At 53.1% G+C, this 12,845-nt stretch overlaps 5 protein-coding genes across 5 annotated transcripts; 3 read left to right on the forward strand and 2 right to left on the reverse strand.

Annotated features, from left to right (window-relative positions):
• Positions 1-2,672: 2,672 nt before the first annotated feature.
• MYCFIDRAFT_177008 (uncharacterized protein) lies at positions 2,673-3,440 on the reverse strand (the record flags this gene model as incomplete). Its single annotated transcript, XM_007930902.1, has 1 exon — positions 2,673-3,440. One exon carries the CDS (start codon positions 3,438-3,440, stop codon positions 2,673-2,675), a length of 768 nt encoding a protein of 255 aa, XP_007929093.1.
• Positions 3,441-3,489: 49 nt separating this feature from the next.
• On the forward strand, positions 3,490-6,018 carry MYCFIDRAFT_177009 (uncharacterized protein; the record flags this gene model as incomplete). The annotated part of the gene is made up of 20 exons (XM_007930903.1): positions 3,490-3,576; positions 3,609-3,704; positions 3,733-3,757; positions 3,795-3,976; positions 4,019-4,028; positions 4,062-4,116; positions 4,152-4,364; positions 4,393-4,477; positions 4,506-4,618; positions 4,654-4,690; positions 4,726-4,779; positions 4,810-4,875; positions 4,907-5,210; positions 5,240-5,252; positions 5,283-5,586; positions 5,617-5,676; positions 5,705-5,783; positions 5,816-5,821; positions 5,854-5,932; positions 5,964-6,018. The coding sequence occupies 20 exons, from the start codon at positions 3,490-3,492 to the stop codon at positions 6,016-6,018; spliced, it is 1,923 nt and encodes a 640-aa protein (XP_007929094.1).
• A 304-nt stretch (positions 6,019-6,322) lies between these two features.
• Positions 6,323-7,551, reverse strand: MYCFIDRAFT_211936 (uncharacterized protein). Its single transcript, XM_007930904.1, has 5 exons — positions 7,347-7,551; positions 7,191-7,286; positions 7,031-7,136; positions 6,738-6,977; positions 6,323-6,667 (listed from the first exon to the last, which is right to left on the reverse strand). The coding sequence occupies exons 1-4, from the start codon at positions 7,533-7,535 to the stop codon at positions 6,742-6,744; spliced, it is 627 nt and encodes a 208-aa protein (XP_007929095.1). The 5' UTR covers positions 7,536-7,551; the 3' UTR covers positions 6,323-6,667; positions 6,738-6,741.
• Positions 7,552-7,780: 229 nt separating this feature from the next.
• On the forward strand, positions 7,781-8,246 carry MYCFIDRAFT_189721 (uncharacterized protein; the record flags this gene model as incomplete). Its single annotated transcript, XM_007930905.1, has 3 exons — positions 7,781-7,783; positions 7,833-8,144; positions 8,202-8,246. The coding sequence occupies 3 exons, from the start codon at positions 7,781-7,783 to the stop codon at positions 8,244-8,246; spliced, it is 360 nt and encodes a 119-aa protein (XP_007929096.1).
• A 3,493-nt stretch (positions 8,247-11,739) lies between these two features.
• Positions 11,740-12,461, forward strand: MYCFIDRAFT_204422 (uncharacterized protein). Its single transcript, XM_007930906.1, has one exon. The coding sequence runs from the start codon at positions 11,912-11,914 to the stop codon at positions 12,227-12,229; it is 318 nt and encodes a 105-aa protein (XP_007929097.1). The 5' UTR covers positions 11,740-11,911; the 3' UTR covers positions 12,230-12,461.
• Positions 12,462-12,845: the final 384 nt, after the last annotated feature.

Genomic DNA, 12,845 nt, shown 5'->3' on the forward strand with positions numbered 1-12,845 from the left:
AAGCACTACTTTATTAGAATGTGCTATAGTAACAGTACTATTAGTATTATATATAGTCTAGTTAGTAAGCAAGTTAGTAGGCAAGAGATTAGTATAAGCTAGCATATATAGCCTCGCGTAGTTACAAGGCGGCAGGTCGCAATCCGCTTAGGCCTAAGTAGATAGCTAACAACTAACAATACCTTCAATTATGCTATACTACTAATTTGCTAACAAACTTTGGCTTTATAGCTAGCAGCAGTATTGCAGTGGTTGCCCGGCTGGCGGGGCCTGTAGCGACGCGATTATCCGCTTCTACACGCGATTTTGTTAGGAACAGTCGATCTCGTAATCCTCGGTTATGCTGGGGCTCGGGCGGGCAGCTGGGGCTCGGTATAAGTGCCAGGAGGCGGGAGGAGAAACAGGTGCTTTCGGGATGGAGGAGCCGGACTTCTTCCGCTCCACCATCATCCTCCTATTAATACACGTCCATCCGCTCTTTCATCCCGATGCCCCCGTTGGTACGGTATCGCTCGGAGTTGCGTGCAGATGCAAGTCGGATGCTCTAATGGGAAAGAATAGTTCACAGCATAGCTTTCACAAGGCGGTGTTGTCGGCAGCATCAACAATGGACATTAACGCCATCAGGAGGGCGTCCGGGATGACTATTCTACAGAACTCTCCCACGCCTTGCGCCTCATGAGTGCTTGCAGTAAAAATGGCTAAAGTCACCACACAATCTCTGCCTCCTTCAGAGACCCCAATCGAACTGGAACCAAACCTTCCTTCACCTCAAGAGCCACCGTCAAACATCAATGCTTCTGAAGCGATTGCGCCACTGGAATTGACTGCTTTAGTCAAGCTCAAACTCTTCAGCGCTGCCTTCTGCTTCTCGAAGCGCAATATCTAGCTCAGTCATCGTAGCCGACACGCTTCGAAGAACGGTGACCTCTGATCTGTATCCTGCGTTGCGTCGGCTGAGAAGCGACACCAGTGGCATGGCAATGGCAAGCATCATTGAGTCGAAGCGCAACTCTTCCGGAATGCTGATTCTTCCACCACCTCACCTTCTCGTCCCACTCGAATTCGACGGCTTGCCTGAACTGCTTGAGACCGCGAATGGCAGCGGCGACACTGGTCTTTCATTGAGCCGCAGGTTGACAGATGATGCTCTCCAAGTCCCAGGCAATTTGACTCCCTTTCCGGAACTTTGGGTTCACTCCAACATTGAAGGCATTCGATGGGTTCCGAGAAAGGACGTCGGCCGCGCGGTCAGCATCGCTATTCGGAGTCGATCCGTCCTAGGCGGAAGATGCAAGTGAGGTTTCGGCCTCTCCCCTTGCCGACTCGCACTCGTACTCTTACAACGGGGGTTGTTCAAACGCACTCAAAACTGCATTCCAAAGCATTAAGAAGTCCCTTCCGCTGAGTGGCAAGTTGAAAATGACCAACCTTCTTCAGCTATGCCATGGCGGCGGAGTCCGACTTCTCGAAGCTGGAAAGCTGCATGGAGTGCCAGAAAGGATGTCGGCCGCATGGTGAACATGGCCGCTCAGAGTCGAGCCGTCCTGTTATGCAAGTTGTCATTGTGGATGGTTATGTAGAAAGGAAGGTTAATTACAGAAGGTAACCGTTCCCTCAATCAGTCAGCCCATCCCCGGGTGGTCCTTCCCCATATTCCGTAACACGTCCAAGCTGGAAGCCAGGAAGGTGCAGGTGAAGTCTCGACACTTCGACTCGAGGCTCGCGGCACATGCTCAACCAGCGCGATGTACTCAAAGGCACGCAGAAGTACATCTCAAAGCCTCGACAGCCCGCGTGCATTGAGTAGAGGAAGAATTACGGCAACAAACGGTATGGAACAAGAACAAGAACATCACAACCCAGAAGAAAAGCATCAGTATCTCTCAACCACTCCATACAAAGATCTAAATACACAAAGGATCCGTCTCGGTTTCCACTTTCTCCGAAGAGAAAGTGTACTCACAACGCCCAGCACGTGAAGCTGCAGATCCATCGGGCGTCTCTATCTACAATGCCAAAAACAAGAACGCCCAAACGCAAATCAACATAGGGCCTGGCCAAATGCCGTCTACCCTGGAACAACCGGCCATGCCGCTCTTTTTTGCCTCCGAGATTTCTTCAGAATCACCCGACCAAGTAAATTCCTGCCAATTTTACAAGTTTTTTTGCTTCCTCTGCCCAGCCGCCACTGGTTTCAGAGGAAATTTTCTGGTTTTAGTTAAAGAGATGGTAAAACAAAGGAAAAGGGGATGTGCTGTTGTGCTGGGGATGGGCTGGACAGGTGCTCGTAAGGGGGTGAGGCATGGAGTCGAAAACAGAATGAAAAGGGCTAGAAGTGCTGGTGCAGGGGAGGTGAGCAATGCCGGGGGAAGGGGGACGACGTGAGGGACGTGTCAATCGAGTGTTGGTCGCTGCCGCATCGACCGAACATCGTTTGACGTCGTTGGGAGATGTACCGGGTGCGCAACATCGAGGAAAAACTGGACCGGACTTTCCCATTTACTGTTCCCCAAGGCCAAGCACCAGGACAAACAGAACCCTACTCCAATTCAGGTCTGCGTCCACTTCAAGAGACGAGCAATTGATCTCTGCGTCTAATGATGGTGACAAGGTGTTGGTGCCGAAGCTGGAACTCTCGTGGGTCCGTCCTCTTTGGAGTCGATTTGAACTTATCGCCAAAGACCAGAAATTGTCGCAGAAACTGCATCCCAAGCCCGGCTAGCAAGGCCTCTGACTCTTTCGTGAATGCTCTGCATTGTCTCCTCGATTGCCAGCCCAAACTCGATATGCTTGGGCTGTGGCGGGTTGCGCAAGGCGTGTGCCTTCACGTTTTGTACTTCGAGAACGGCTTCCAATTCCGCTCTTGTCCGCACAATCGTGCCTCCCGGTACGCGGTGAGTCTTGTAGTAATTTAACTTGGCGCTCCACTCTTCCATGTCGTTCGAGATCATTCTGCCGAATTCCTCGAGCTTCGCTGGATCGTCGAGTGGAGGCTGAGTTAGAGCTGCGGACGGCTTCACTGGGTAGTGACCTGTCGAACGTGCGACGTCGTCTACCCAAGCCTCGATCCGCCGCCCTTTCACATCTCCCTGGACCTGTTTGACAAGCCCTTGTGCCGTCCTCTGAACCATCCGGTCGAATGGATACTTCAGAAGTTGTCGGCGGTTATAGGCCTCCGCCTTCTCGCTTTGCTGCCGCCTCTGCGCCATGGTAGACTTGAGGACGAGAAAAGCATCCCGTCCCAGTTTCCGTCTGTCGTAGGCCTTGGCAGCGAGTTCGAGTTGGCGGTGGTGGTGCGATTCAGGCGCCTCAGTGAAAGCCGTCATAGCAGACTTCACTTGTTGGCGCCTTCTGAATTGCTCGGCCTTCTCTTCAAGTTCGGCAAGATCGCCACGCTCTTCGGGCCGTGGCAATTCTTGTCGAGATGGGACCAACATCTTACCCTTTAGCCTTTCCGGTAACGGTCGGGCTAGCTTGAAGGGCTTGATGCGACGCAAGTCCTCCAATTCCTCGGCGGTGGTTGGCGGACCCCGCGGTCGGAATGTGGACAGTCTCTCTTTGATTTCGCGTTTTGTGGGATATGATTGTTGCATTGTGTCTGTGAGTTCGTTTGTCTTGTCTTGGCTATGCAACTGGGATCTATGGCAACAGAATGTCAGCAGACGCTCTCAACATCGTTGACGAAGCAAGAGGTGAAGGATGTGACGGTGAGGGCATGGAAGAAGCTAGACGGGTGAGAACAGTCTTCCAGAAGGTAGAGAGGACAGAGGGCCAGAGTTTTGTCCGTTGAGAGATGAGTCCACAGTCTGCCATCAGATGGGACGAGAGCCAGTCCAGATGCGAAGCCAGCGACACAATGAGACAGGGCGACACGCCGGCCAACAACAAGTTCGAGTATCACACAAGTCAAAGCATGGCATTAAGGCAGAGGACGGGTGAGAAGGAAGTCCAGCAAAAGATGGGAGGGTTGGTGGTGGAAGCAAGGCAGACAAGGGCATCTCCAATCAGTCGCTAGTCGGAAACTAGTGGAGTCCACTGGACTTGATGATGATGTTGAGATGATTGTAAGAGAAGGGAGGGAAGTCTGGCAGTGCAGGCGTTGATGTCTCAGAGGTGGTGGTGTTGTGTTGGGGGTGATGTGGTGTCAGAAGCGTCGCTCAGCCAGATTGCGACCGGGAGAAGGCAGTGCAAAGGAAGGGCAGCAAGGTCAGAAAAGACGGCAACGCAAAGAAGATGAGATGCAGAGGGCAGTGGCACCAGTCAGAGCCATTCCAGATGTCCAGTACAGAGGTGCCAGGCCAGGCCAGGCCCAGAAAGCTCGCCGTCGCCAAAGGACGTCTCCAAGGTCCTTCCAGATTTTGGTCCAAAACACGTCGTAAGAGCAACAAGGCGCAAGATCTTGCCGGCGGGCGCCGCTTCCATTCTCCAAAAGTCATGCGACGGCAATGGCAGTGTTTGTGAAAGTGTTTGGGACGTTGCAGGCGATGTGATGGGGCAGAAAGGGGTGGGGGAGTTGTACTTACCGCTTTGTGGATGAAGAGAGAAGGGAAGGAAAGGAGAGAAAGGAAGCAGGAGGGAAGGAGAAGGTATACCTGGCGCCAGGAGCTCCTCGGGCGTCAACATTGCAACGACATTGCGACGACATTGCAGCGTCATGCGTGGCGGAGGAGGTCGGGATGACGAGGTCGTTGCTATGTGGTTACTATGCGAGAGTGATGGGAGAACGACATTGTAACGACACCACAACGTCACGCTTGGTGGAGGAGGTTGGGGACGGTGAGTTCGTTGCTATGCGGTTGCCATGAGGGGGTGATGGGAGAACGACACTGCCACGACATTACAACGTCACGCGTTGTGGAGGAAGTCGGTGACGTTGAGGTCGTTGCCATGCGGTCACCATGAGAGAGTGATGGAAGTGAAAAGTGAGATTTCATGTGAGACGCTCGGACCATCAATGCCAAGACATATCACTGATATTTCCTGGCTCAGCCTCGCCCCAATATTGTTTCTGAAGAGTCTGGATATGATGATTCTGGGACTTGCTCGCTGTGCATCTAATCAAAATCGCGCTTCGTCCGCGTGGTTGTTCTTACTTCAATATTCGGAATACCTGGCCCGAGCGCCTGACGTTCGGCATGCCGAGACTTCCCGAGCAGCCATGCGACTGACCTTCTGCGCGATCAAGGTATACGAGGACTTTGCGGCGCGTCTTAATTCACTTCATTCATGTGTTCAGAGCGATATTGCATGTGCGGAATTTGTTTGCAAGTGTTCTCTAGACACATGTTGCATGACAGAGAAGCAACACAGCCGCCATTGGAGAGCGACAAATCACAACTTGCGACCGATCGACACCACAATCTTGAAAAGACTCTATTCCGTACTATTCCACTCCACGACGTAGCAGCACTACACCCAAACCAACACCTCGAACCCGCCATCCCAACATGTCCTTCCCACCCCTACCCCGTCTTCCTGCAAACACTAACCTCCGTCTCCGTCCCAGTAGGACAAACGCATATCCCCACCCCACCCCCCACCGTCTCCGTCGTCAAAACACACCCTCCACACTCAACTTCCTTAGTCTTAGTCGTAGCATAAGTATGTCCGCAGTCGCCACAACCAGGCTCCACATGCGTGACGGTCGTGAAGCACGCAGCACAAGCCGTCTCGGTGCTCGTAATCTGAAAGTCCGTGACAGGAGGCGTCGCGCATCGACATTGTGGTGTGGGGGCATATTCTAAGTCGCAGCCGTAGCAGTTTGTATAACTTGTGGTGGTGTGGCCGGCGATTGCATCGCAGCAGGTGAAAGATGTTGGTGCGATTGTTGTTGTGCAGGCGGGTTTGTAGGTTTCTTGGGCGGAGATGAGGGCCAGGAGGGCGAATATCGTGAGGGTGGTGGAGGTCATGGTTACTGTTGGATTGTAATGTTGTTCTTAAGTGTGTCGCTGCTCGGGAAGAGATCTTGCCCTTTTTATGTCCGCAGCTCCAGCGCAGATGTTTTTTTTCTTTTGAAAGCAAGTGCAACGCGACTTCAGCTTCTCTACTTTGTGTGTGTCGTGACTCTCCTGACGTTCCGAAATGGCAGATCCTTCTACCACGGTTCGGCAGCCAAGCCGAGAAATACTACATCGATTTCATGCATTAGATGGGGACAGTCAAGCTCTGATTGATTGATGCACTTTTCCTTCCGAGTGTGGCTTGAGCGAATGCGAGGTTGTGAAACAGTGATCCAAAAGTAGGACTTGATGGCACGGTTTCAGCTGACTCGATCACCCGTGAAGTTGCACGAGCAACCGGCTTGGCCTTGGCGATATTTGTAACCACTCTCGAAAAATGGCTTCAAGAGTTTCTTAGATTGATCATACTTCCCTGCATGTCGTCTATGGTAAACCGCTTTTCTCATAAGCTCCATGCCTTCCCGCTGGCCCTGTCCGCCTCGCGCTGTGAGCCTTGACGAACATCCAACACGCCGCGACGATTGCCGCGACCAGAAACAGCTTCACTGGCATGGTCAGACCCGCACCAGCGGTAACCTTCTCCACGTTGATGTGCGAGGTGACCTGCTCCTTAAGCGAAGCCTTGGCCCCGGCGAACACGTCGTCCGAATCGAACGTCTCCCCCGGACTCAAAGGCTCAGCAGCCTCTGCGGTTCCTGCGTAACCTGTGTCATCCATCAGCATGAACTTCTGCAACCCAGTACGCCGACCGGGTTATTGTAGTGGCGGACGCACTGGCTTATAGCTCCGCCCGCAAACCTTCTTCTGGCACTTCAAGCTCGCCGCTCTTGGCGACCTTGATGTCGTCTTTTGGTTTGTCTCCCGCCGACTTGGGAGCATTCTCAATCTTGTGGACAATGTCCATGCCCTCGAGGACTTCACCGAAGACGACGTGGCGGCCATCGAGCCAGGAGGTGATGACGGTGGTGATGAAGAATTGCGAGCCGTTGGTGTTCTTGCCGGAGTTGGCCATGCCTGGAAGAAGTCAGTGACGAGTCGTACGTGGTCAGGATGTCATCTGTACGCACTGAGAAGACCCTTCTTGCTGTGCTTCAGCTTGAAGTTCTCATCGTCGAACTTCTCGCCGTAGATGCTCTTGCCGCCAGTGCCATCGCCGCGGGTGAAGTCGCCGCCCTAAAGATAGTCAGCACACAGTGGCACAGCTTTGAGAGTGTCAATCCATCACACCTGGATCATGAAATCCTTGATGACACGGTGGAAGATGGAGCCCTCGTATCCGAAGCCCTTCTCTCCGGTAGCGAGAGCTCGGAAGTTCTCAGCCGTCTGCAGCCATGTTCAGCTTCAGTCCCGCTTTCTCGTTCCTGTTCAATGTCCTGATCATACCTTTGGCACAGTCTTGCCATACAGACCCATCACAATGCGTCCAAGATCCTCGTCGCCATGCTTGATATCGAAGTAGACCTTGTGGGTGATCTTGGGCCCTTTTGTCGCCTCGACGGTCTGAGCGAAGTAGACGAAGGCGAAAGTGAGGACCACCAAGAAGGTGGCTATCAGCTTCTGGAAATTCGCCATCTGGTTGAATGGTAAGATGGCAAAAGAGGAGTGTCTGGAGTGGGATCGTGTATCGTGGGTGGTTGGCGATTGAGTACAGCTGGTCCCTGCCAAGCCAACTGATGCCATGCCGATACCGCGGGGAAGATTGCATCGATGCGGCTCTGCGAATCCTATCCTTGCAGCATTCTATTCACGTCGCCCGTAGTGAGTGTGTCTGCGCCATTGACCATTTTCACGCTCCTTTCATCGGTCAGGCCGTCATCATGGTATATACCAATCTTCTACCATACCATAATCTTCACTGACGAGGCTCAGGTGTTCATCTTCGGCGTCAACTTTCGAGAGTCCGCTCTCGTAGCGCGCTCCTTACAATCCTTCTATGGCATTGGCCCAAAAGTCTGCGAGAGGCTGATGGCACGCTTTCACATCCACAAGACTGCAAAGGTCGGCTCGTTGAAGGACAGACAAGTGAACGATCTGGCAGGAGAGCTGAGTACGATGACATTGGAGAACGATCTGCGGCGGCAATTGCAGGACAACATCAAGCGATTACGAGACATGGGCGCATACAGAGGGAGACGGCATGCCATGGGCTTGCCGGTGCGGGGACAGAGGACGAGGACCCAGGTAAGCATATGTCTGCCATGCGATGCTATGGATTATGGACTGATCGCTTTGATATAGATCATGACAGCCAGAAAGCTGAATCGCGTGGAGAGGAGAGGGTGAAAAGTTTTTTGTATGGATTTGTGGGTTGCATAGCGATGGCGCAATAGATGGGAGTGTTTCACAGAAGCGCTATGGGATACCATGTACATCTATGCTGATGTACACCGCAAGGACCACACATGTTATTCTCTCAGGGCCCTGGCCGAATCCGGGCAGTGTCTATCGCGTTCTGGTGATCTCTTCCGCAAATCCCATCGCTGGCCGCTACTGCAATTGAAGTTATGATGACGAATTGTCAGATCTGCCGTCGACGTGAGGACCTGACGTTCGATGTGCATGGATGGTAGGTGGCCCTGTGAACCGCACAGAAGTCAACTGCCTGGCATTTCAGTATGCGCTTCTCTGCAATATCGCTGATCGAGACCCTCTGGATCCAGGACGCTTCCAGAAGCCCGCAGAGCCATTGCCTGCCGGTGCGAAAGGTCACCACTGTGCGACATGAGCAGATCTTTCACTGCCAAGCCTTCACATGCATCAACAATCGCGCTTGTGGACCTTGCGTGCCACTTGAATCCCTCCGATTGGAGCGCGCGTCTTCCAGAACCCACTTTCTGCAAGCTGTCAACCTTGACTTTCTGCCAGTATCTGCGTGCTATCGCGGGCCCGCCGTTCAGACCGGGTGCTCACATACATCTGAGACATTCCTGCATGACTCAGCCCACGGCCATTTCTTTGCCATCATTCCTCCTTCTGAGCAACATTGCTTTCGCGAGGCTGCCATCAGCTCTGCAAGAATATCCAGCCGGCCTTCATTCGACCAGCGCCATCTCTGCATCAAGAACCCCTCTCCACACACCCTTTCCTGGCAGCTTCCTCCCTCCAGTTTCTTGCCCCGAACGTCAGCGGACACCTCGCCGCGATACAAGCGCCGTCGCCTTGATAGCCCGACACGGGTGGAGATGGCGCCCGACTTCAATCCGCCCCATGGCCCTCGCTCAGCATCAACCCGCAACGATCCGAATGCCCCGTGTACAGAAAGAGGAAGATATGGCCAGCTACACCGAGGTCACACCAATGGCGAATGCTGGATGCAGCACCCCGAGCTGCGACGGCGAAGCAGTTCTTACCGACCATCCTATGGATCCTACCAACCCTTGCCGAGAGATCACTACAATCGCCCAAGTCATCCAAATATGAGGACAGATCGCCCATCTCACCATCGCGATCTGGCACGTCCTGAATCGGACAGGAGGTTGACAACTGCTCAAGAAGTTCGCCATGCTCAGCCATCTCCAGCATGTACTAAGAATAAGCGACGATGTACACCATCGCCCACTGGCAAAGAAATGAAACGCGCAAAGCCTGGTGCCCCAGATTCCGACCTCAAGCCGCGGAAGGACACATTGAACGTAGTCGCACCTTCAGCTCCGCCAGAGACTACTCACCCCTTGAGGCCCCAGAATGGCTTCTACCACCCCAAGAGGAAGCAAGCAGAGGATCTGATCAAAGAGGCTCGTGCAGCTTTACTGGAGGCTTTTGCACGACACAAAGACATCTTTGCGCATCACGCCAATGTTGACGAGGTGGTGCAAGAGATCATTGACAAGAGCGACCCAGCTCTGAAGTACCCGCCTTCGATCATTGCCGCCCTTCTAGGAGAAGCATCGGCAGGCAAGTCGAGTCTGTGTGGTGAACTGCTGCAGGACTCCCGTGCAGTCATCAAGAGCGACACATCGCGAGGGACCAATCACCCCATCAAGTACGACAAAGCTCTGCCGGATCAGAAATTCCCGTACCTCGCTACTTTTGAGTATTCTACGGAGGAGCAATGGCAATCTCTCGTGCGAGAAATGCTCGATACAGCTATGACATTCTACTCGCATATGGTGGCGAGTCCAAGCACAAGCGAGGAAAAGGACGAGGCTGCAGCTGCAGAGCAAGAGGCGGGCCATCGCTTTCAGGAGCCTGATGTGCAGCGAAGTGTCTCGGCGCTATACTCCCTTCTCTGCGAACCCGAGCATCCTCACTTTAACAACCTCGACAGCACAGAGGCGTGGCTTCAGGCAAAGGCGGGCACTCCTGTCGAGGAAGTCCTAGAGGAAGTGATGCCGCGGATAAAGCAACTGCTTACCCAGAAAGCGGCCAGCTATACCCCTGCGAAGACTTCCATTGAGATGCAGCAACGGATCAAAGAGTCTTCCTTTATTCCCAACCCTTTGAAGAGCAGTCATCCTTCGAAGTTGCTTCGTGCTATTGGAGTTCACTCAACCAAATTCGATCTCCCGATGAATGCCCTGATTATCGCGGATACTCCGGGTGTTAGCGATGCCGACGAGAATGTCAGAAAGCTTACGGAAGAGTTTCTTCGGCAAAGCGATCTCCTCCTTATAGTCCTCAAGCCATTCCGCCCCGAAGATCGGCTCGAGTCTCTCTTGCCTTACTTTCAACAGGCCATTAATGCCGACAAGGAAGTCGTACTCGTATTCACTCATGCTGATACGGCGGACCGTATCGCTCCAGAGGATGTCGAACATGAAGAGGGTCTCTCCGATGATGACAAGAAGCGACTGCTGGCCATCGATGAGAAGCTTTCAAAGGCTAGGAAAGGGACTGCCGTTCTCTCTGACGCCCAGCGGTCTTCTCTGAGATCACAGAGAATCGTCATTGAGAGAGAAATTAGGAACGAGAAAGTGCGTCGGGTTGTGTTACCATGGGCCACGAAGATTCTTGGTACCAAGACTCCTCCTCCGTGCTTCTTCGTCTCTACGCTTGAAGCCAGGGAGCATCGCGTACCTATCGATGATCAAGTTCCACGGGTGAGCATGCAAGACACAGGACTTCCTGCCCTTGCGAACGCGCTTTACCAACGAGTCGGTCAGCCTAAGCTTGAAGTCCTGCAAGATCTGCTCGCCGATCTACCTTTCTTCCTGAGAAAGCTGATTAGGCTGGTGAGCAAGACGCCGCGCACAAGGCAAGCTGAACTCCGTGGCAAAGTCAGCAATGCGCTAGGCGCCGCAGGTAAACGTGTGGCTCCCGCGTACACGCAAATTCTCAACCTGCACCATCACGTCGTCGCAGCTGTAGATCGTGACATCGATCTATGGCGAAAGAAAGCCGAGCGCCGCGTTATCGCCTGGAGAGATGATGACACTTCCAAGCACTCAGCAGTCTTTCGTGCAACTTGTAGGAGATATGGCAATTATCAACCTCCAACTCCGACTGGTCCGACTACGCGTAACGCAAGCCGGAATGCGGCTACTGCAAACAAACCTTGGACACCACAAATTCAAGAAATCATGACTCCCGGAATCGAATCTGCCACCCTCAAAACTCTCAAAGACCTGACTCAGCATCGGGAGGAGCTAAAGCTCACGAGCTTGCAGGTTTCCGAGACATTACGTCGTTCTATTGGTGAAATGGAGGGCCTAGAGGATGATACAGGTAGCAGCAATAAGCAACGCTTCCTCGCCAAGCTTGAGGAGAGATTAGTCAGACTTCAGTCCAAGAATGGCAGGAGGTTCGACAAAGTAGAGGAGCAAATTCGAAGTGTGGAACGTTTCCTTATTAGGAATACGACCACGGACTCCTTTGTCGCCCGAACTCTGCGACCGGCATACGAAGCGGCCGGCAAGCTCGAGGCGCAGAAGCCACCCGACCCAGCAAGACCTCGAAGAGGAGAGGCGGCCCGAGCTAGGAAGGCACATCACGAGAGAGCCAGTATTCTCATGCGCACCTTGCATGACCAGGTTCCCGCAAATGGGCAAGAAGTGGAGGCAGGCTTACAAGGCTTTCTGCCTGCCCTGAAAAAGGTCATCAAGGAAGAGTTCGAGGGCAAGCTGGGGGTTCAGGTCCTCTACATGCAGAGAGAATGGGATCGCTTTGTGACCATGGTCATGGGAGACTTCAACCACTACTTTAGTGTCAAAGAGGATGGGGTGGAGGACTTTGATCGAGAGGCTGGCGCAAATCTGGCGGAAAACGCAGAGTATGCCATCAAGAAGCTGAAAGAAGCGGGAAGATGTCTCGATCGGACGGGGCAGTGAGGATGATCGCCCAGCAAAGGCACACTCAAGATTTACGTTTCCAGGAGGAAGGTTCAGGACGTAAGGGAGGGCATCTGGAGGAGAGGATGCAGGAATGGCGGTTCAATGCAAACGAATTATGTTCAGGGCAAGCACGTCTTCATTCACATATTCAACGCTATGATGGGAGAAGGCATGAAATATTACATTGGTATCAGACCTCGTAGGCAGCTGCGAAAGCATATGAAGCTTGATCGATCCGCTGAAATGACGCTTGGGAGGGATGCTGGCAACACTGCTTGACAGAGCAAAGCACAAGCTAATGTAATCATTAGGAGACACAAATGAAACCTTGGAAGACTCCTGCTTCCACGTATTCAGCAAGGCAAGACTGTACCTCCCTGATCCGCTCAGCCCCTGCTAATTCAGCACAGCGCAGCTTCCGAGTCCTTCGCTATGGAGGGCACGTCCACTCCTCAGGGTCAGATCTCAGCCTCGCAATGGCAATGTTTACTCACCGCCATCGATCCTCTGACCCCTTCAGCACCAACATCGGATATCACACATACAGCTTGTTTCAGCATCCCCAGCACCCAATACACATTGTTTCTCAGCGTCGACACCCGCCACTATGCTG

This window comes from Pseudocercospora fijiensis (assembly GCF_000340215.1).
Source record: "Pseudocercospora fijiensis CIRAD86 unplaced genomic scaffold MYCFIscaffold_7, whole genome shotgun sequence".
NCBI classification, from domain to species: Eukaryota; Fungi; Ascomycota; class Dothideomycetes; order Mycosphaerellales; family Mycosphaerellaceae; genus Pseudocercospora; species Pseudocercospora fijiensis.